Consider the following 23,142-nt stretch of genomic DNA (forward strand, 5'->3'; position numbering starts at 1 on the left):
CTAGGCCCACATATTTGAAGGTATGCTTCCTTTCAAAATTCCCTGTGCGCCAACTGTGGTCATCATCCATTGGCTATCCCACAATTTAGGGTGGCCTGTCTGGCATTAACCAGACTCCAGGCTTTTTCCATCATAGCTCTGGCTTTGTGGAATGGGCTACCTGATGAGGTGAGAGTAGGTTTCCAACCTTCAGTTACTAGCTGGAGATCTCCGGCTATTACAACTGATCTCCAGCCGACAGAGATCAGTTCACCTGAAGAAAATGGCTGCTTTGGCAATTGGACTCTGTGGCATTGAAGTCCCTCCCCAAACCCTGCCCTCCTCAGGCTCCACCCCAAAAACCTCCCGCCGGTGGCGAAGAGGGACCTGGCAACCCTAGGTGAGAGGGCCCCCTCCTTGGCGATCTTCAGGAGGTGCTTCAAGGCCTGCCAGTTTGCCAGGGCATTTGAGGGGGTTTGATGGCAGGCATCTTTTAAGGGGGGGTTGGAGCTTGTTATTTTATCTTTGGTTCTATCTGGAGATGTTTTAATTATTATTGTAAGCCACCTTGAACCAAGAAGACAGGCATGATATGAATGTTTTAATTAATTAATTATCACTAACAGAAACAAAGAGGTACATCTGTGAGTAGCATACAGGTTGCTCATCCATCCGCTGAGTTGCAATTACCTTTACTACCATCAGTTTAAATTTGACCAGAATACAGCCTTTCAGAAGAAAAGTTTCAGCAAGGTAGCAGATGTTGTGGTTACAAATATCTGATGAAGTGAGCATTCGCCCACAAAAGCTTATGATATGATCAACTTGTTAGTCTTTAATGTGCCACAATAAATCTGTCTAGTTTTTTGTTTTGTTTTTTTGCTCGTGACCACTGTAGCTGTGCCTTTATTGGCAAATCGATGTGTAGACATGGGGGGATAATTTTTATTTCCATACTTTGGAAAGCTTCACTTGCTGATTTCGGCAAATCAAACTGCTGTTGAAAGTAGAAAAAACAGGGCACTCCTGGTAGTATCTAACCTAAGGCTAGATAAAATGCCTCCAGTCTAAGGAGCCTTTCTCCAATGTAAGTGGTTCTTCTGTTGGAGGTAGGGTTGCCAGCAAGCCTGGGGAGAATCCCATCCTTTTAATAGAGGTTTAAAATGTAGAAAAGGGCAGCTGAAGCTTTTTATGGCATGGAGGTAAATAACATCTTCTGGAAAAGAACATCCCATTAAGCCTCTATTAAAGGGACAGATTTTTTTCCTAGGCAAACCTAGGCTGTTACCGCACTTGTATTCCCAGCGATGTATTAAGAGTTTGAAAACGTTATAAAAAATACTGTTTGCACTTTGTTTGGCCCCTTTAGCTGTGAAGACGTCTTCCAACCATTTATAAGCCGTGGTATCCAAAAACCCTTTTAAAGCGATGTTTTTTACAACATTTTAAAACTCTTAATACATTGCTGGGAATACAAAGTGCGGTAACCCCCCTAGTTTGGAGGAAGGCTTCAAACTTTGCTTAGTGGAGTGGTAGGATACAGATCACTAGTTTTTTCTTTTTCTGGTTACCTGGAAACCCTAGGAGGCAGCCTTTGCTGCAATCAGATTTTAAGAATGAAAGGAAAAGCGAAAGACAAAAAGAAAAAAAGAAGAATTGAGCTATACTAGTCTAAATGTCAGCAGACTACAGAAGCTATTCAAGAATACATTTCCCTAGATCCTAAATAGCCTTTCAGATAAGAAACTCATCTTTCTCCTGGATTAACTTGTTGGTTCTAGGTCCATGATGCAGAAGTAATTTCTTGCTCAATCCTCCATTTTCCCATTTGTTCCACTTGTCAACAGGTAGCAACCTGATACATTATCTACAAAGTAATTGGAATTGCATGGCGTATTCTGACTGTTCCATTAAGGCAGCTGGAGATGGGAATTCCATTTGCCGGATCTTGTTGCCACAATGCCACCTACTGGCAGGTAATTCCAAACACATTGTTAAAAAGCATGTAAAAGTTTTCCTAATTCAGATATCACCCTAGAGTTTCCCTCAAAACAAGTGGGTGGGGTGGGGTTGGGGATGGGGATGGAAAGGGAGAACTAAATCCCATGCCCTTCCCTGTCATGCACCTAGGGGCTGCTGTTAATCTGCAATACTGGATGCATTTTTGTAATTGTTGGAGAGAAGCTAGGAAATCAAAGTACTCAAAACAGCAAAGGAGAATCCAAACACATTATGGCTAAGGGTTTAAATAGACATCACAGAACCTGCGGAATAGCCACTTCTCCCTGCTTCCCCTAAAGTCTAGATAAATGCAGCACTTCGCCCTGCTGTGAATTGCAAAATCTATTAATGAGATGTAAGACATTGCAACATGCATCATGATGACATCACATCATTTACCTAGATGTTATGAGGAAGCAGGGGAAAGATACAGAGAATACTGGCAGCTCAGTGCTCCCTTTTAACCTCTAGCTATGACCTTAGGGAAGTATTCATACTGGTTTCCTTTGAGCATGAATAATATCACATTTTGTGCCTTTGGTGTGCTTTCCTGGCAGCTGGCTTGCATATTCTTATCCATTATTGGGAGGGACAGCATTCCAGTTCCAAAAACATATCTGGGCATGAGGCTATATGTTATTAATATGCTGTTTTATTACTATGAAGATGCCTTGTACTGGATCAGATCACTAGTTCAGCTAAATCCCAGGACTCCCAGATAACCACACATAATCATTTGAGGTGGTGACCCCAGTGGCCAAACCTTAAGAAGAAATATAAAGCACTTACGAAGCAGCAGCCAACCTATAGCTCGCTCTGGAACAGTAGGCCAAGAGACAACTCAGCAATGAACATACAGCCATTCCAGTTTTCGGTCCCTAAATGGGACATAGCCCAAATTTCCTAGATCCTACTGCCCAAGAAAAAGATAGGCTGACCAATCCAACTCAGCCTTTTGCAACCACTACAGACCTTAACTATGGGTGGGAAAAATGACTTCACCTGTAGCACAACAGATTAAAACCTGAACAGTTCTAAAGGTGAAGAAACCCCTCTACCTAAACAATTTTACAATCCAAGGGGATATATGGAGTTTGGGGAATATCCATCCCACTTGAAACAGTGGCTAGGGAATGCAAATAAAAGAAGAAAAATGTAACTGAGGTAAAACCGACAGGCACGAGTGGTTTCTTTTAAAAGTGAACAAGAGCAACAGTTATTTTAAAAACCCACAACTTGAGGTAAAGATATGGGATATTAGGTTTTACACTGTACATGCCTCAGGAGAACACTATCAGGCGGGTTTATACCATATCAACAGAACATTATGGTACAATTTAGTTACACGCAAGACCCAACAAAACCCTGCTGACTTTCTGTAACATATTTGTGCGCTCAGTTCTGTCCACAAGGTAACTTAAGCAAAGATCTGGTATCTCCTTAGAACTTCAATTCACACTCATGTTAAACTAACCCTCAACATTTGACTTCTGATTAACAGCCACCCCTTGTCAGATTTTAACTTCTCCAGAGCACAGCTCCTCTTGGCTGATTCAGTGCACTGTTCTGATTGGCTGCCGTGCCGGGCCTCTGCGGTAATTTCTGTGCTCTACCTGTCACAGCTTTCATCAACACTCACCTTTGTTAGGGTTCAGAGACCTACTGCAGTATAGTGGCTATATATACAGTGCTCCAACATGGAGTCTGCAGAGGTAGGGTTGCCAGCCCTTTACTGGCAAATACTGGTTGATTTTTAGGATGATGCTGGGGAAGGTGGATCATGGGGAGAATGTGACATCACTTCCAGATGATGCTCTAGGAATTTCCCCAATCTCTACAGTAACAGCACTTCTGTGACGTCACTTCTGGGTGGAGAGTTGATGGACATGACATTCCTGGGTGATCCTCTAGGAATCCCCCTAATCTTTAAGGTCTTTACCATAAAGTCTGGGGGGGAAATTCCTAGATTGTCACTATCTATGCCAAAACCCCCCCCATTTTATTTCCCATTCCTCAAATTATTGAGGGCTGGGGTCTGAGATGGAGACAAGCGATTGCCTGCTGCCACTGGGTAAATGGTAAGCCTATGCAGATGCCATGGCACCCACCCACCTTTTCAGAAAGTGGGTGGAACCACCGTAAGTCAGTGCCTCGTATTGGCTGTCCTCACTCAGATGAAAGGGTTTCCCATGGCTGCAGACCACTGGAGGATCGGGAGGACTGGTAAGCACCTGGGCTTTCCTTAGCATATGGTTCCATCCCTCCTTCAGGCTTTGCTTCTTTTTATTCTCCCTTCTCTTTCTCCTTCAATCTCCCCCTTGGGCTTTCCTTCATTTCTTTTTATTTTCCTTCTCTTCTCTGAGAGGCAAGCTTTTATAATCTTTTTATAGGAAAAGGTTTTAAAAACCACACACCCCCCCGCATAAAAATAAAAACCTGTTGGAAAGAATAAGAAAAAAAGAAAGCTGTTGGAAGTATTACTGAGATCTCGTACACAAAGCCATTTTGAAACATTCTGAAGTGCTATATAAAACCTCAAAATAATAAAATACCTTCATTAGAACCGTGAAGAAAGAATTTCAGCAGGTGGAATCTTTCTTATATCAATAGTGCTCTTACATAATAGTCTTCCCTCTTCCTTACTGCTCCTAAAGGACCAGCTTTTCTTTTCTCTGTTGTATCTAATTGTCCTAATCTTTATAAGCTAATAGGTACTAGCTAGCACTCACAACGGTGTGAGTACCAGTTGCTCCTGAGGGCTTTTCCAGGGCTAAAGAAGCTCCCTCCACCCAAAAATTGAGCTTTAACGCCACACAATATATTTTAGAGAGCTTGTAGGACTGTTCCTTGTCCTTATGTCATGAGGATCAAAGGAAGGGGAAACAATACCACTATTGTGGTGAGGGAGAAATTGTGCTCAACACTTTGACCAACAAAATGAAGCAAGAGAGATGAGAAGTGCCTGCACAGAATTCTGAAAACAGAGCAGAACAGTCTTTAAAGACCCACCCTATACGGTTGCCAACCTCTAGGTGGTAGCTGGAGATCTTCTGGGATTACAACTGATTGCCAGGCAACAGAGATCAGTTCATCTGGACAAAATGGCTACTGTGGAAGGTGGACTTTATGGCATTCTATCCCTCCTCTTTCCAAACCACAATTTCTGTAGGCTCCACCCCTAAAATATCCAGGTATTTCCCAACTTGGAGGAGGCAACCCTACCTCCCTACTTTTTTTAAGTCAACACAATGGGGGAACATTGTTGTGAGGGCAAAGGACTGGTGATTGACCACTTCTCTTTGTATTTAAAGGGCTACCTGGATGCGTCCTGATTTGAGTGGTACAAGACCACCTCTCCCTTTATCAACCCTGGTGCCAACTGTACTCCTTGTGACCAGTTCCCCTCTCCGTCTCCCCTCCTCAGGTGGTGTGTAGTCTGCCTCTGTATATTTCTCTTCTTTTTCATTTCCTGACACTGCATTATGGAATGGATTACCAAAGACCGTTCAGAAAGTGCCAACATGGATTAAAGCTTTTAATCATGTTGCTTGGCTTGAGGCCATGTTTGAGGCCTTGGGCTAAAAAGTGAAGATAGGATATAAACGCAGGGCTTTCTGTGCCTATTAACTACCCCCTGTGTGGTGGTGGAAAGTGCTGTCAAGTTGCAGCAAGCTTATGGCAACCCTGTTGGGTTTTCAAGGCATGAGACGTTCAGAGACGTTTGCTATTGCCTGCCTCTGCGTCATGCCCCTGATATTCCTTGGAGGTCCCCCATCCAAATACTTGCCAGGATCGAGGCTGAGAGTGTGTGACTGGTCCGAGGTCACCCAGCAAGTTTCTATAGCAGAGTGGGGATTTGAACCTGGGTTTCCCAGATGCTAATCTGACACTTTTAACACAACACAAATCTTTATTGGCATATATCTGACATTTTAACTATTACACCATGCTGGCTCTCAACCCCCTGTTCTGAAGAAAAAATAAAATGCTTGAGGAAAGAAGGAGGAGGAGTTTTTATATGCCGATTTTCTCTACCTTTTAAGGAGAATCAAACCGGCTTACAATCGCCTTCCTCTTCCCACAATAGGTACCTTGTGAGATGGGTGAGGCTGAGAGAGCTCGAAAAGAACTATGACTAGCCCAAGGTCACCCAGCTGGCTTCATGTGTAGGAGTGGGGAAACCAACCTGGTTCACCACATTGGAGTCCGCTGCTCATGTGTAGGAGTGGGGAATCAAACCCCATTCTCCAGATTAGAGTCCACTGCTCACAACCATTACACCACACTGGGTCTCCTTCAATCACAACCATTACACCACACTGGCTCTCCTTGAATCTATATGACTGTTCTTTTATCAGAAACAGTATGCCACACCAACAGTTTCTTCATCAAAATAAATTACAACAGTGGTTCCTATCCTAGAAAGGGCTGATCTTGACGGACTGACCTACACATTCAACTTTGGAAAGGTGGCATGCATATATTTGAAATAAAACATCTAACTCCTGGAACTGTACGACTTTGGAATACGGGCACCGATTTTAATATTTTGTTGCCTCAAAACTCACCCATCTGCACACAATTAGCATATTAGGGAGAAAGGGTTCTAAGCTTAACTTTCTCCCTGATGTGCTAGTTTACTAATTGCAAGGCCTTTTCTACGTGGGGATGGTAGTTTAAGCAGATGATTCTTCCCCTTCCCCTGCATTCTGAAGTGATACAATCTGAGGAGGACTATACCATGTGCTTTTCTCTGAACATGCAGAGTTGCATTGCAAAACAGCATTAGAATTTTGCTCAAAGCTCTTTCTCCATAGCTATTGTTCTTACACACTTTGCAAGACTGGATGAATAGCTGACACTGCTTTATGTTCACGTTAGTCTACATAAAACATGAAAGTGACATCCAGTGGAATTTACCTATATCCTGATCCTTTGCATAATGCTCTCTTTTAAAGATGTAATGTGTATTTTAGGTCTAATTATATATATTGTTTATCAACTATATAGTTTTTGTGTACAGAGTTCCTCAGAGTATTAATTGGCCACCATAATAACTCAGTGAGGCAGACCACAATGATTTCTACAGTGTAGTAATTTCCAAATGGTATGCCACAAAAAATACCATTATTGAAATTTGTGCTGAGTTCAAAGAATCCAATCACAGAAGAGGATGCCTGATGCATCTCTGCATGATTCATTATCCTGGTTTGGTCCCTCTGCTGGGAGTAGATAGTTCTGCAGAATCTCTATAGCAGGTGTGATTGGGTCATTTAGTGATGAAGTATTCTTGCTCTTAGAGAACTGGGCACCTCTCTGCATTCAATGTAACAGAATTGCTGTTCCTAGGGGAGACCACCTCTTGCAATTCTGCATGAATGACTGCTCTGGGTTTGCCTCCTTGCATTCAGGAGGTATATGCAGAACAGTGATTCATATAAAATAAGGTAGGCTCCAAAAGTGAACTATTTGGGATATAAGGTGACTGAGGCTTCTAATTTTAATTCACATAAAAATGTGTATCCGCTACAATACGTTTTGGAAACATAGAGAGCAAATAATCTTAAGGGTAAGAGATGTTATCCTCAAGGACACATAGAGAGGAATGTGAACTCGTACCTCTGAGGTCCAGGTTCAAGTACAAATCTCTGTTTGCTGGGCCACACTGCCCCCTAGAGTTAAAGAAAACCTTGAGACTTCAGTGAACAGAAAGGTTCCTCATGACTGCCATATGCACAAACATATGAATGTGCCATTTTTAATTTCGCTTTGTTTTTATGTTTTGTCATTCTACGCCTTTTCATTTCATCCATTTTTGTTGCTACCACAGCATTTTATGCTGTTTTTAATCATTAATGTAAAAATAGCATTTAAAGTTGTGTAAACATAATGGGGAAAAACAGTATGAGGAAAGAGAAAATGGAATCTTAACTATCTATTTAGTATAGAGATGTGAAGGCCAAGAATAAAAACTCAGAAAGGTTTTTTTGGGGAAAAAGGTTTTTCTACTTTCTTTCTAAACTCCCCCCTTACTAGAATGGGAAAAATTAGAAATTTTGGGGAAATTCCTATGATATATTTTCTGTTTCGGAAAGAATGAATGATTTAATAAAGGTTTTACTCACCCCAAAATGTATGACATGAAAAAAAATTAATGTAAGACAATCTGCAGCATTTGAGAACAGTAAGATTGCAGCCAGATTTAATATATTTTCATGGGTGCATCTATTGTTTAAATGTAATTTCCTCCCCACAATTAATACGCTGTAATGTTTGATAATACAGTATTGAACAGTTCAGTATTTTCAATGTTAGTCATATCGTGACAGTCTGAGACTGTTTCTGTCCAAATGCAATTTCTTTTTGTTTCCTGCAAAATGTATGCTTTTTATTTTCAACATTATTTTTTTCCTGCTTCTCAGGATACATGTGCTAAGGGTTTGCTCCCTTCTGCAGTTCACGGTTCTCTTTATGTCTGGGTGTATTTGCAGTTTCTTTGTAAAAAATTAAGGCATTTATACTTTTTAATTTCATTTATACTTTTTAATTTCATACCAAAAAATATAATTTCATATGCTTGCATGATAAACGATGCATTTGATGTTGCTTGCTAAGAAACAATTGCATATATTTCAGCTTTTCCCAAAAATTCTGCATTTTATTTCTCTGGGAAAACAGTTTTTCCTGTGGCTTTAAAATATCAGGAAAGACTGCATTTCTAATCTATTGTATTCTATCCTTCCTTTAAGGCAGGGATGGGGAACGTCCGGCCCGGGGGCTGTATGCGGCCCCTGAGGAGCTCCAGGGCCCAGCCGCAGAGGCGCAGCACAGCGCAGCCCTCTCCGAGGGTGTTCCTGGGGCCGTGGCACCCTTTGGAACTTCTCTCGTTGACTGTTGGTTGGCGAGAGAAGGGGGAAGGGGGAGGGATGCTTCCCCCAAGGCTGCCCTCTACAGTCGCGGCATGCAGGAACGCCACAGCACACTGTAAGCCCCTCACACCGCCTGTCAAGCGGCGAGGGGGGGGGGAGAGGCCGGTGGCTCCCGGCGGTGGAACATGCACGTGGGAGCTGATTGGGCTTAGAGGGCCTTTTGTGGACTCGGGGTGGGAGGGCATGGAGGCTGAGGCCGGGTCGGGCAGGGCTGCGTGTGCTGCCATGTGTGTGTGTGTTGGGGGAGGCATGGAGGCTGGGGCCCAGTTGCGTGGGGCCAGCGAGTGCGGGTTTGTGTGTGTGGGGGGGAAGGCTTTTCTCTCTTCCTCTTTTTCTGTCACTTTCTCCTTTCTCCCCCTCTCTGCCTCGTCTCTTTGTCTGTCTCCTTCCGTCCTTTTCTCCCCCTCCGTTTCTCTGTTTTCCTTCCTTTCTTCCCTGAGGATCGGCTACGGGCTGCGCCCCCCTGGCGCCTCGTTTGCTGGAGCCCACTGCTGGCTGCCCTCCCGCCTGGGAGAGAAGAGCAGGGGTGCGCTCCAGGACTTCTCTGCATGGCCTCCCCTGTGGTTGCCAACCGCCAGGTGGTGGCTGGAGACCTGGCAACCCTAGCCTCTCCCCCCCCCCCCGTGCCGGGAGATCTATACCTGGTTATGGCCCCCAAATGATGTTATAAATGAGCAAATGGCCCTTGGCAGGAAAAAGGTTCCCCACCCCTGCTTTAAGGGGCTCTGGGTGGTGTTTATGGTTCTCCCTTCTGTTTAACCTCACAACAACGCTGAGAGAAAGTTACTGGACTAAGGTAGGGTTGCCAGCCTCCAGGTGGTGGAAGAGCTCCTGCTATTACAACTGATCTCCAGCCAATAGAGATCAGTTCACCTGGAGAAAAAGGCTGCTTTGGCAATTGGACCCTATGGAATTGAAGTCTCTCCCCTCCCCAAACCCCGCCCTCCTCAGGCTCTGCCCTAAAAACCTCCTGCCGGTGACGAAGAGGGACCTGGCAACCCTAGACTAAGGACATCCAATAAGCTTCATGGAAGTATGGGGATTAGAGTGCAGGACTTCAGATCCTAGTGTAACACTAACTGCTACACCAAACTGGCATGAAAGTAAGGACTGGTGGGTTCAGTTTTGCAGAAGGAAAAAATGAAAACAAAATGGAGATTTTCAAGTAAAAATAGTGGGGCTGCAAAATTTGGTTTCATTCCTATTTCCTTGGCTTCGAGATGAACAAAACTGAGCTCCATTCTCCCAATAAGGCTAATTATGATACATGACGGGACAACTTACTTTTCAGTGTCCAGAGATCCATTTTCTTTGTTTTCCATATCAATAGACAGCATAGGGAAGTCTGAAGTATCTTTTATATTAGCAACTAGATCAGTAAGAAGGAGAGGAAGAAGAAGAAAGTTGTGTTAACTTATAAGAAGCGACATGAAAGCAAATGTAGTTCAATAGAAGATATTAACCCTTTTCCTTGGCAGTCAAGTGTGAAGTTGGAAAATAGAGAGGAGAAAAAAATCCCACTCCCACACAGGGCTCTACAAAACACAACTCTGAAAGCAAATTTTGAATATCCTGAAGCATTTGAAACATCTCCAAACAACACAGCTGTCTTTTCAACTGAAATTAGAGCTCAATCCTGTCTTATTTGCTCGGAATGTCTCACATTTCTATGGGGCTCCCAAACTAATGTGCATTGGATTACGATGAAGCAGTGTAATGCTAAACAGATTTACACCCTTTTAAATCCATTGAAGTCAATGGGTTTACCAGGGCAGCACTCTGTTTAGGTTTGTACCATGTTCCACTGGATGGTGAATTAAGATTGAAAAGTGCATGTATACTTTTATTTTATTAACCATGCCCATGTCTGTATTGGCATCCTTTGGCAAATCATTATATCTCAGAACAAGTTCCCCCTTTATGAAGAAGTACTAGTAGTAAAAGAAGGAAGAAGAAAGGCAGATCATGAGAGGGAGGGCATCTTGGCCATCTTCTGGGCATGGAGTATGGGTCACTGGGGGTGTGGGAGGGAGTTGTGAATTTCCTGCATTGTGCAGGGGGTTGCACTAGATGACCCTGGTGGTCCCTTCCAACTCTATGAGTCTATGAAAGGTAAATATGAATGGGGTTGGATCCAAAACTTCAATTCCAGTAACGGTGGCATCTTCCACTAGTGCAAAGAACCTTGCTACAGTGGAAAAGGATATGTTATGTCATTAGGAGGCTCCACTGTTAGCAGAAGAGAACCTTTGGATCCAACCCTCAGAACTGGGGGGTCTCCAATCAGATAAATAGCAGAGTGTCCCTCCCCAGTGCATTAATACCCTCTTGTATTGACAGGCAAGCTTTGCTATTCCCATCCTACAGGTAAAGCATAAAGAAGATGATGACCTAAGATCACAAAGGAAGCTCTCTAAAACTTCCCCCTTTAAGAACTGCTGGGGAGGTGTTAATATAGTGAGTCCAATTTCAGTTGTGCCAATCCAGCAAGAGAACTGAGTGAAGAGAAAATGTCTCTGCAGATAGAAATTTCCACCTGCATCTCAATGTTCATCTGAGTCCCACTGAACTGGTGGTATGTGCCTTTAGATGCATATGGAGACAGGGTTGCAGGGAGCTGCCACAGGTATTCACACAAAGGTTCCTTTTGGAGTCTCACTGATGCCACCCAGAGCCAACCCAAACAATAAATGACCCACTGTCAGCATGAATAAGCTAGTAATTACTTCTCTCCATGTGCATCACACATTTCCCCCCATTCCATTTCTCACATTAATCCCCCCCCCGGCAGTAGATTAGGGGAGCACAGGTGGCATCCTCTCCCCCTTTATCTTCACAACTATCATTTGAGATAGGTTAGGCTGTGAGTGTTTGGCCCATTGTCATACTTCCCCCTTCTCTTTCCCTCAATAAAGAGGCCACTGAATTTACAGCTGCACACTAGTGGAGCCTTGCCTGGTTTTCTAGGCTCACAATTATTTGTCCCTCTAGGGTTGCCAGCTTTGCGTAGAGATGTTCCTGGAGATTTGGGAGGAGGAGCCTGGGGAGGGCTGTATTTGAGATGGGGAGAGACCTCAGTGGGGCATAATACCATGCAGTCCACCCTCCAGAGCAGCCATTTCCTCCAGGTGAATTGATCTCTGAAGTCTAGAGATCAATTGAAATTCTGGGAGATCTCCAGGCCCCACCTGGAGGATGGCAACCCTATCCCCATCTTGTTATGACTCTCCATCTGATGCTACTGGTCGCTACACATAGATTGCTGACAGTATGTTTTCCAGAAGTGAATTCTTGATCTCTGTGAGTTCAAAGAATTGTTATAAATTCAAGTCTTATCAGCAAGATTAAAGGAGTACACTGAACAGATTCTGCTTCTTTGGTTCTTTCAGTTTGTGGAATGATTTGTGGGAGAACAGTGGGTTACTGCACTTGTATTCCCAGCGATGTATTAAGAGTTTGAAAACGTTATAAAAATACTGTTCGCACTTTCTATGTATTCCCACCGATGTATTAAGAGTTTGAAAACGTTATAAAAAATACTGTTCGCACTTTGTTTGGCCCCTTTAGCTGTGAAGACGTCTTCCAACCATTTATAAGCCGTGGTATCCAAACACCCTTTTAAAGAGATGTTTTTTACAACATTTTCAAACTCTTAATACATCGCTGGGAATACATAGTGCGGTAATAAGTGACTAAATGAATTATTTTCTCCCTTACAAAGCAAATTCCTATTTTACAAACATGTAATTTAAATTAACAGATGGTGTTCTTGGTGTGGCATTAATAGATTACTATAGAATATCCGAATTCTTGTGAGTAAAGGTGGCGGAATGATTCTATTTCTAGTTATAAAATGATTAAAATTATTAATAGCCAAGGAAAAAGAAAACTTTTGCTAATTAGTTAATTGGATGAAAATATTGGAATTATTGTTATCAGTTATTACAGATTATTCTAAAAGGCATTTTTCTTTTGTTCTGTAGTAAAGGTAATTCTTTTCCAACCTCCCAAAAAATGAATTTTCACTTATTTTATAAGCCCTTCAGAACACTGCCTTTTAAAAGAAGGGATAATTAGAAAGAAATTAGCTGTGAAGATTTGGGGAAAAAATCTTAATATGGATCAAATTAAGATCAAAATAATTTATAAATCTCTTTGATTTTTTTCAAAATTTCTGCACAAATATATTCTTCTGCACAGTGCTAAAATATGTGAAGCACTTTGAAAAGTGAAATTATACTGATGCTTATTATTATTATTACTGTTAATTGTTTATTGTACAAAGACAAATTGAAACGTTCAATAATCTATATTACTGAGTAGTATTTAACTTCCAGGCTTAAAAGAAACACATTTCATTACAAAACTAACTATTTAATGCATTTTTTATCCCTACCTGCTTCCAATGCTCTCACAAAGTTACAAAGTTCTTTCCTTTGCCATTATATCCTCACAACAACTCTGCAAGGCTGGGCTGAGAGACTGGTCTAATGTCATCTTTTGAGCTCCATGTTTGTGTGTAAAGTGCCGTCAAGTCACAGCCGACTTATGGCGACCCCTTTTTAGGGGTTTTCATGGCAAGAGACTAACAGAGGTGGTTTGCCAGTGCCTTCCTCTGCACAGCAACCCTGGACTTCCTCGGTGGTCTCCCATCCAAATACTAACCAGGGCTGACCCTGCTTAGCTTCTGAGATCTGACAAGATCAGGCTAGCCTGGGCCATCCAGGTCAGGGGCTCCATAGGAGGGTGGGAATTTGAACCTGGTTCTCCTGGGTCCTACTCCAAGACTAACCAGTATGCAAAACTATTTTACACATATTCACTAATTTAGATGCATATCAAAAATCATTCAAGTAACATCAGAATACACTATCACAGAGGTTCCCAAACTGTGCTCTGTGGAGCACTCGGTGCTCCACGAAACATCTCCTAGTGCTCCATGAAGAGATTGGAAAGAAAAATGCTAGTGTCATTCGGTTTAGTATATAGGTGCTAGGTGAAAATTAGTGCTCTGTGATGAATTTCTCTCCTGAAAAGTGCTCCATGACTCAAAAAGTTTGGGAACCTCTGCACTATCATATTTGGGGTTTTTTTAAGACAGCAAAAAGTTTTAAAAGTACATCTGTCTACAAAACAACTGGAAAAGAATTACTTTTTTTTTTAAAGCAGAAATGATCAAACCAAGCCAAATGGTTTTCATTCATAAAGTAATCTGGCAAAAAAATTCAATTAGGAGGTGCAGTTTGGCACAGTGAAAGAAGATCCAGCCAGCAATCCAAGTGGTGCTAGAAGAACACATACAAGCTGCAGCAACTGTCTGAAGTTTCATGGCTGACTTTTTCAAGATACCACAGTCTCTCCTGTTAAAATTATTTTGGTAAAAAAGTATTTCAAGCTATAAACTAGAAATCTCACGCATCAGTGAATGCCAATCTTGCTAATTAAATGAGATTTTAGCATTGGCTTAATCTTCTGGGCTCCAACATAAGATTTTTTTTAAAAATCAAGAAAGCAGTTCATTCAAAAAAATTCCATTGGTTAAAAATTAATGAATGTGTGTCTGACCAGCCTGACCAGAATGAGAAAGAGATGGGAGATAAAGAATAAGAAAGAACGTTTCAAATATTCAATAACACATACACAATGTTTTTGGACACACATGCATATTAATTAGATCTGCAGTTAGAAAAAAGCTGCAGGCCTGGATTTAGTAATCTGTCTGCAAGTAAAGGACTTGGCCAAACAGCTAACCTAGGGTTGCCAACCTTCAGGTGGTAGCTGGAGATCTTCTGGAATTACAACTGATCTCCAGGCAATAGAGACCAGTTCACCTAGAGAAAATGGCTGCTTTGGAAGGTTGACTCTATGGCATTATACCCCATTGAAGTCCCTCCCCTCTCCAAACCCCACCCTCTTCAGGCTCCATCTCCAAAATCTCCTGGTATTTCCAAACCCAGAGCTGGCAACCCGAAGCTAGCCCCACAATGCAAATTACTATCATCATTAGAAACGACACACATTTATAAATAATCCATGAAAGATTCCCTGGCTAGATTACATTTACTTTGGTCTGATTCAACAAAGTAATCTTTGTGTGCTTATATTCACTTCTTGGGAATTAGACAGATTTTATAAAATTTACATTTATGCATTCATCAGGTGCAGCAGAAGAAAAATCTATGCAATCTGTACAATCACTGATCTGAGTAAAGTTCAAAGGTAACTGGAATGCATACAATTAGTTTATTTTATAAGCCCTTCAGAAACACATATCCAAAGATTACCTTTTCCTGTTCCCAACAGGGCATTCCAAGTTACACATTATCATTGCTCCCATACAGGGCCAGTTTGAGATATTTAGATATCATAGGTTCATTTTTCAGTCTTGTAGAATGCCTGTCTATGGAACTCTTACTGGGTGTATCTATTAATGGGACCTTAGGTTTGGTATAGATAATTGTCAGCGAGGGCAATAATAGATAATGGATTCAGCAGGTTACATGAGTAACAAACCATGTTTTTGTATAAATGATAATGAGTGCCTTCATAAAAATGCAAATCTTTAATTGCAAAACATTATATTAGAACTGAAGCAACTACTTATAAGTTATATGTATCTTTGGCTGGCTCTACAATGATGCTAGGTGAGGTGGTAGGCAGCCTCAGTTGTAGCCTCCCCATCCCTGAACTGAAACAGCTAACCCTCCAACGCAGGCTTTGGGACCCCCCCTCTCCACTAGGCAAACACGGCTCTTTGAAGACACCTAGGAGTGAGGAAGGAGGAAAGGAAAATTAGATGCTGTTGCTCTTAGGTGGGGTAGTGAGAAATGGCGGTGGGTGGTGAGAAGGGCGGCAAGAATTGGAAGCAGCAAGAAATGGTCGCTGCAGCCTGTGTGTACCTGGAGTAAGCTCCAGATCATGCAACTTTGTGTTCCGTTACATATCATGGTTTTGTTCCAAACTACCTGATGTTGATGATGTGGGTAGGCCTGCAGAGGTTTTTTCAGGAGGATGAACTTGAAAGGAACAATTTTTACAATATTTTTAGTTTGCCCCAAAAATGAAAGACACAGACACCAGTTTTGGGTTAAACTAATGTTTATTAATTTTTAAAGCTGTACTGTAATGGGTAAACCCTTTAGCACTCCCAATTAATGTGAGCACCCTAGAGACTACCCAACAGGGTTGATAGGTCACCCACTAGCAGGAGACTTCGTGCCAGCAGCCCCTGACTCCCCCCACCCCCATCACTGCTTGTTAGGGCAACAGGGACAAAAATTGTGTGGAAAATCAGCATTTGCCAATGCTGTGCTGTCATTTCCAGGGAGAACTTGGCAGTGATGTTATCATGTCCTGGCAATGTGCTAGGATTCACCGGAAACTTTATGGCAAAACCAAAGAACCTGAGAGCATCATGGTGATGTGATAATGTCACTGCCAGGTTCAACCGGAATTGACATCACATCATTGCCAAACACCACCCCTATGTCCCCCACCAGGTGCCAATGGGTTCACCTGCACATGGGAAGTCTCACTCTGGCTCCAAACCCCACATGCTCTTTGCTCATCCTTGCGTGCACACCAACACCATGCCAAGAGGTGCTGACCATCAATGCCATTTGCCCTGTGCTGGAGAGCAGAAGAGCTCAGGCACTGATGACCAGCATGGAAAAAGTTTATGTCCCCTGCAAATGCACCTGGTGACGGGCTGAGCAACTAAATTGCCTGTCACCCCACCAAATAGCTGTGTCTTCTTTTTTTAAAATGAGAAGTCCGCAAACTACAGTTTCCTTCCCCTAAAGCAAGAACTAACCCATCTTTAGGTAGATAGGGAGAGAGAGAGAACCGAATCTCCCCCAAGGCTCAGGGATGGGTTGTATTATCAAAACAAACCTCAGTTTATCATCACAACAGCCCTAAGGAACAGGTTATACTGAGAGACAGTAATGTGCACAGTGAGGAGCATTGCTGAATGGCAATCTGAGCCTGCATTTTTTGCATCCAAATCCGTAGAGTTTTTACTGTCACACATTCTAGAAATAGCATGGCATGGTATAACTGACACCTTCTCTCACTAGTTCATAACAAGATAACAGCAGCATTACAGGCCATCTTACATATCTGAACAACCCAACACTGCTAGAACCTTCATATCAGCTCATGTCAGTTGATTTCTTAACAAATCACAAATAAATCTATGGATTATCTACACTGAGTAATCAATTGATGTACATGCACACACGAATTAGCCCCTTGCCATGTCCTGTGCAATATCTTCAGTGCTGTGAGTATATAGCACACTAGTGCAGTTCAGCCCTAGCAATACCAGTTATACGCCACTGGTTCATAATATTATCATGTGAAAGCCTCCAGTTGTAAATGCAAAAAGGTCTTGATTGTGTTGTTCACCATTTATGTCACACAACCATGGCAATATTTATTATAACTGTTACAATATTATTGGTATCTAATAATTGGTGCAATTGACTAGGAAATTCTGAACATTGGAAAAGTGGCTGTGTTCAGACTCTTTAATGTGATGTTTGCAATGTACCTGAATGGAGAAGCTGGGCTTTAAACGGTGGGTAAGTTCACCCCACACCTCCATAGAGACAAAGTGTATCACACTGTATCTCTATGAAGGCACCGGGCAAACTTTCCCACCCACCGTTTAAAGCCCAGCTTCTCCATTTAGATACATTGGTAAGATCATATTATAGAGAGTCTGCCAATGCATTTGAATGAGGATGGGGCGACCCCTTCCAGACCCCATACCTCCAGACCCCCTGACCCAATCTTTACCAAACTTGGGAGTTCTTGCAAGGAGAGTCCCTTCTAGCTACCCTGAAAATTTGGGATTTCTACCTGTACAAATGCCTCCGCAGGAGCCGCGGAAAGCCGGATATTCGGGAATGGCAAATTCGGCTTTGTCAACCTCCCGTATTTTGTGGACTCGGTAAACCTGAAACAGAAATTTACCAAATTTGCATTTATTCAGTATTTTTCCGGTTCAGTTTTTACTGAATCAACAGCCTTACTGTTGAAATTAAGGGGAAGGAAGTGCACGAAAATATATCTGAACACTTGAAATTATCCCATTCATTTCCAGAAGATTGAACCCGTTGCAAAAACAAAGTCTGCATTATTTTTACAACTAGGCAAAAGTATCTTTCTTTTACAGTAAAGGCAACCATAGCTTCTATTCCATATTTGTGTGCATTGTGGTACCTTAAGCTACTACCCCCGTGCACATACAAACTGTCATCTCCATCCCATGGTCAGAATTGCTTTTCCCAATCGCAGCCCCACAGCCTGGGAGCATAGTTCGTGCCCACATGAAGGTGTAGGGGTCATGCTGCCTCCTAAGACCATTCCCCCCCAACAGGAATGAACTGTTAGTCCTGGTTTCAAATACACTGAGCACTGTTTGTGGTGTCTGGATGCAGCCTGGGAGGTTGGCTAAATAAATAAATGAATAAATGAAAAACTCAGGCTAAAATCCCAGGTTCATTTAACTTTGAAGGAAATTCAGTAGAAATCAATTAGAACTTAGTCTTGTCAAAGTACATGATGTACAGTGTAGTGTAGTGGTTAGAGTGTTAGAGATCAGGTTCAAATCCCCTCTCTGCCATGAAAGCTCACTGGGTGACCTTGGGCCAGTCCTTCTCTTTCAGTCCAAACTACCTCACAGGGATGTTGTTGTAAGGATAAGATGGGAGAGGAAAGGACAAAGTTGTAAGCCACTTTGGGTCCTCATTGGGGAGAAAAGCAGGGTATAAATATCTCAATAAATCAATTAAATACATTCATTGCTGAATTGGAAGAGAAGGCAACAGGTTACCCTTGCTCTTCTCCTCCTTATCCCTTTCACCCATTAATTTAGCAGGTAAGGATTTACCTGTTATGGAGAAAAGTAAGTAGGAAAGCGTCCCCTGCTAAATTTTTGTGTGCTCAGCTGCTGTTATAGGCACGGGTGCTGGTAAGTAAAAAAGGCAGCAACTCGAATGTTTATAAGCCTCATGTCAATAACAATATTCTCTTTCTAGGCTGCAATGCTAGCTCTCCTTTAGTATTTTCAAAGATGACACAAATCCTCAGAAATCTAGGGTTTTCATGTGTTTAGGCAAGTCAAGACTGACTTTATCAGTCCAAATCTTAAACTAGTTCATTTTGATGTGGTTTATGTTCAGCTATATATAAAATGGGTTTGCTATTATGTGGATTAAATGAAGCCAACCAATTGCTTTCCCTTCATGAACACAGTGCAAAATTCCATTATGACTCTTCTCTATCTTGCCATAATTTGAAGAGATTTAAAAGAGAACATTAATATATGTTTTATGTAATGGATGGGAAAGGAACAAGCTAATTGTTCCTTAATGTAGATTTACCTCTCTGCCAATGGATTTAAAAAAAAATCCAGCCACATTCAGGTATCCCAACAGCTATGTCTGCACAGTTTCCTTATTGGATTTAACATCAATTTCCCCCCCTATTAATTCACTACTATCCAAAAAATGTGACCCAAATGAGCCTTGCTGACCCTTCCACTATGCCACAAGTATCATAAACCACAGACATAGATTAGGTGGCAAGTAGGTGGGTGATAGCCCTGACCTGGATGGCCCAGGTTAGCCTGATCTCATCAGATCTCAGAAGCTAAGCAGGGTCAGCCCTGGTTAGTACTTGGATGGGAGACCACCAAGGAAGTCCAGGGTTGCTGTGCAGAGGAAGGCACTGGCAAACCACCTCTTTTAGTCTCTTGCCTTGAAAATCCCATAAGGGGTCGCCATAAGTTGGCTGTGACTTGACAGCACTTTACACACACACAGGTGGGTGATAAAGTTTGCCTTGGATATTTATGAAGCATTCTTTACAGCTAACCCACAGCACTGCAGCTTGTCAGGGTGAGTGTTCAATATTTGTGAGATGCAGAATGCTTGAGGCTCAGTGGAACACCATATAGGCTCAGATGAGTTGAATTAACAAGTGGACACAAGGTCTCATATTAACAGAGGACCTGTCCAGCTCTCCTCTGGAATGCTCCAATTTAAGTAATGGCTTATGGGAAGAATAGGCTATTAGACTGTTTAGTGGGCTAGTAACCTTTTAAATTTATTTATAATACAGGTTAGCACTCCTTATACTTGTTTTAAAAAGGTAAAGGTCCCCTGTGCAAGCACCGGGTCATTCCTGACCCATGGGGTGACGTCACATCCCGACGTTTACTAGGCAGACTGTGTTTATGGGGTGGTTTGCCAGTGCCTTCCCCAGTCATCTTCCCTTTACCCCCTGCAAGCTGGGTACTCATTTTACCGACCTCAGAAGGATGGAAGGCTGAGTCAACCTTGAGCCGGCTACCTGAAACCAACCTCCGTCGGGATCAAACTCAGGTAGTGAGCAGAGCTTTGACTGCAGTACTGCAGTTTACCACTCTGCGCCACGGGGCTCCTGTTTAACCATTACTTGTTAAATCATTACTTATTTGTATATAAAACAGGAGGCCAGTGGCACCTTAAAAACAACCCAAATTTGTTTCAGCATAAGCTTTTGTGAGTCAGAGCTCACAAATCCATCAGCCATGATTTTATATTCACAAGAGAAAGCTGGGGGGGGGGCGTTTATAAGAGAGGTCGCCAAGTGGAATGACTGGAAGGGTGAGTGTGGCTGAGAATACGGACAGCCGGCTCAGGGTAGCTGGTCCATGTAGCTGCAGTGGGTGGAGAGGGAGTGCTGCTAGGACTGGGGCTGTGGCTCCATGGGGCGGGGTACCGGATCTAGGAGCTGGGCCCAGTCATTAGGGGGGGATCTTATTTATTGTATTTATTTATATTTATTGTATTTCATAAGTTGTTAGCTGCCCTGAGCCGGGAGGGAGGGAGGGAGGGAGGGAGGGAGGAAGGAAGGAAGGAAGGAAGGAAGGAAGGAAGGAAGGAGGGATGGGTGTTCAGAAGTTGGGTGGTGCTGGACTGAAGGGAAGGTCAGAATCCCAGACCTGGAGAAGAGGAAGACGTGTCTGAAGAGGACTCCTTGGGGGGATGAAAGCAACCATCCTGGGCCTGAGGAACTTTCAGAAGGAGAAGGAAAGAATACCTCTCCAGTGTGGTGTGTCCATCTGCTGGACTGAGTAAAGAGTTTGCTGCAAAAAGACATGAGTATGCCTTGTTCTTGAGAGAGCAAGATGGAATCACAACCACAACCTAGTGGGCAACATCCTGTGGGCAACATCTCTGCTGATGCTAGGCTCCACAGTCCCTTTCTGGACCCCAGTCACAACGACCCAATCCAAAGGGGAACAGGTTCACTCAGCACTGGAATGAGACACTTCCAGCTGTTGTTAGATAGTCAAAATGTGAAACTGAATGCAAAAAGAGTATACAGTGCAATCTTATGCATGTCTGCTCAGAATAGGGCTGCCAACCTTCTCAACCCAGAGCTGGCAACCCTAGCTCAGAAGCAAGACCCTCATTATTCCCAGGAAAATATGCATAGGATGGAGGCCATAGTTACTTATTTAAATGCCAGGGTATTTAAAATGCAAAGAAGCTCTGTTGGCAGCTATATCTGTTTGAATTCCTCCCCACTGACCCAACAGTGGTTGCCATGATGAGCAAGCCCTAGCTGGGCCAAGAATACTCTCCTATCTTGGAAGATAAAAGTTTACAGAAACAGGACTGCTAGGGCCATAAGCAGTAAGCCCAAACATCTGTGGGCATATACAGTTTTTTAAATTTATAGCTTACATTTATGTCCCACCTATCTCCCTTCACAGAATTCAAGGGGGCACAGGATTTCCAAGCAGTTTCCATCCAGGCCAGTTGTATCAAGTGTCTTCCAACCACATCCCGAAAGACTAGTCTGAGCCTATTTTTGCCAATGTCAAAGCACACGTGAATAAAAGACTCACATAAAAAGGAAAATAAACAAGGCAGCATGTAACTGTTAGTTTTAGGTTATGATCCTTGAAGCTGCCATACAGTGAGTCAGACCATTGGTCTAAAACAGGGGTGGGGAACGTCAGGCCCGGGGGCCGTATAAGGCCCGCGAAATAATTTGGTTTGGCCCTTCGTGGGTCCTCTAGCTCAGAAGGAACTAAGACTGGTGATCCGCCCCCTCCCACGGACAGGATTAGCCTCTATTCAAGATGGATGTGAGTTTGTTTTGCCGAGAAAAAAAACCTTTTCCCCCCCTTGAAGAAGAGTCGTTAGCTATGGAGCTTCTAGGACTGCCCAAGAATATAGCAGGCTAATTTTTTAGTTGATAATCTTGTATGGCCCGCGAATGATATTATAAATATCCAAATGGCCTTTGGCAGAAAAAAGGTTCCCCACCCCTGGTCTAAAATCTTTTTTACTCTGACTGGCAGTGGCTCTCCAGGGTCTCAGGAGGTGGTCTTTCACATCATCTCCTACCTGATCCTTTAACTGGAGATATGGGAGATGGAACCTGGGCATTTCTGCACGTCAAACAGAAGCTCCACAACAGAGCCACATCCCCTCCTAACAATCAACAAGACTTCCCAGGTGAAATGAAACAAAGAATGTTTGCACATAGTGCCACGAAGTACAGGAAATCATCTTGCTATATGGCATCATTGCAATCATATTTAACATTTACATACTGTTTTACATCACTTATATTCTATCAGTAATTCTTACATCCAACCCTGGGTTGGATTCTGCAGATCCATTTCACTTGTAGACTCTTGTCAGATGAAAGCTCCTTTACTCTAAGGACAGTGCTTCTGCAAGTGGAACAGATTCGCTGGATCAAACCCCCTGGATGAAAGGTCAGTATTATTAGTCTAGGCCTCAGGCAGTCCATTCCTGAGGAGGGGGGTAGTTAGGTCATGGCCAGGAACAGCACAGCCATGCCACCTCCTGAGAGGCTACCTGGCTGGAAAAAAAATGTTTTATAAGCATTTTCACTGGACTACACCAGCTATTTTGCTGGCATAGCTCTGCCGCAGTGCAAAGGGGCATTCCCGGGCTGAAAGGAGTTTGGAAGTTGCCTAAAGGTAGCTCCGCCCCGGAAACACCCCAGGAATGCCCCCTCCGAGGACACTTGCTTCTGGGAATATGGCAGCACCAGCACCCGATGCCTGCGCTGTTGGGTCGCTCCCTTGGCGCCAGCAGAAGTGCCCCCTTGCCAGCGTGTCACTTTCCATGGCGCAAAGTGGCACAGATGCTGGTGTAGGGGTCACATCAGCTCCTATGCGGCTCTGCCCCCCTAT

At 43.0% G+C, this 23,142-nt stretch overlaps 1 protein-coding gene across 1 annotated transcript in view; it reads right to left on the reverse strand.

Annotated features, from left to right (window-relative positions):
- The window catches only part of SAMD13 (sterile alpha motif domain containing 13), a 55,526-nt gene that overhangs the window by 30,517 nt on the left and 1,867 nt on the right, over positions 1-23,142 (reverse strand). The window contains exon 2 of the mRNA XM_056845118.1: positions 10,194-10,278. Within this exon, the coding sequence (XP_056701096.1) occupies positions 10,194-10,278 (85 nt within the window). The remainder of the gene's footprint in view (positions 1-10,193; positions 10,279-23,142) is intronic.

The sequence above is a fragment of the Euleptes europaea genome, chromosome 2 (assembly GCF_029931775.1).
Source record: "Euleptes europaea isolate rEulEur1 chromosome 2, rEulEur1.hap1, whole genome shotgun sequence".
In the NCBI taxonomy this organism is placed as follows: Eukaryota; Metazoa; Chordata; class Lepidosauria; order Squamata; family Sphaerodactylidae; genus Euleptes; species Euleptes europaea.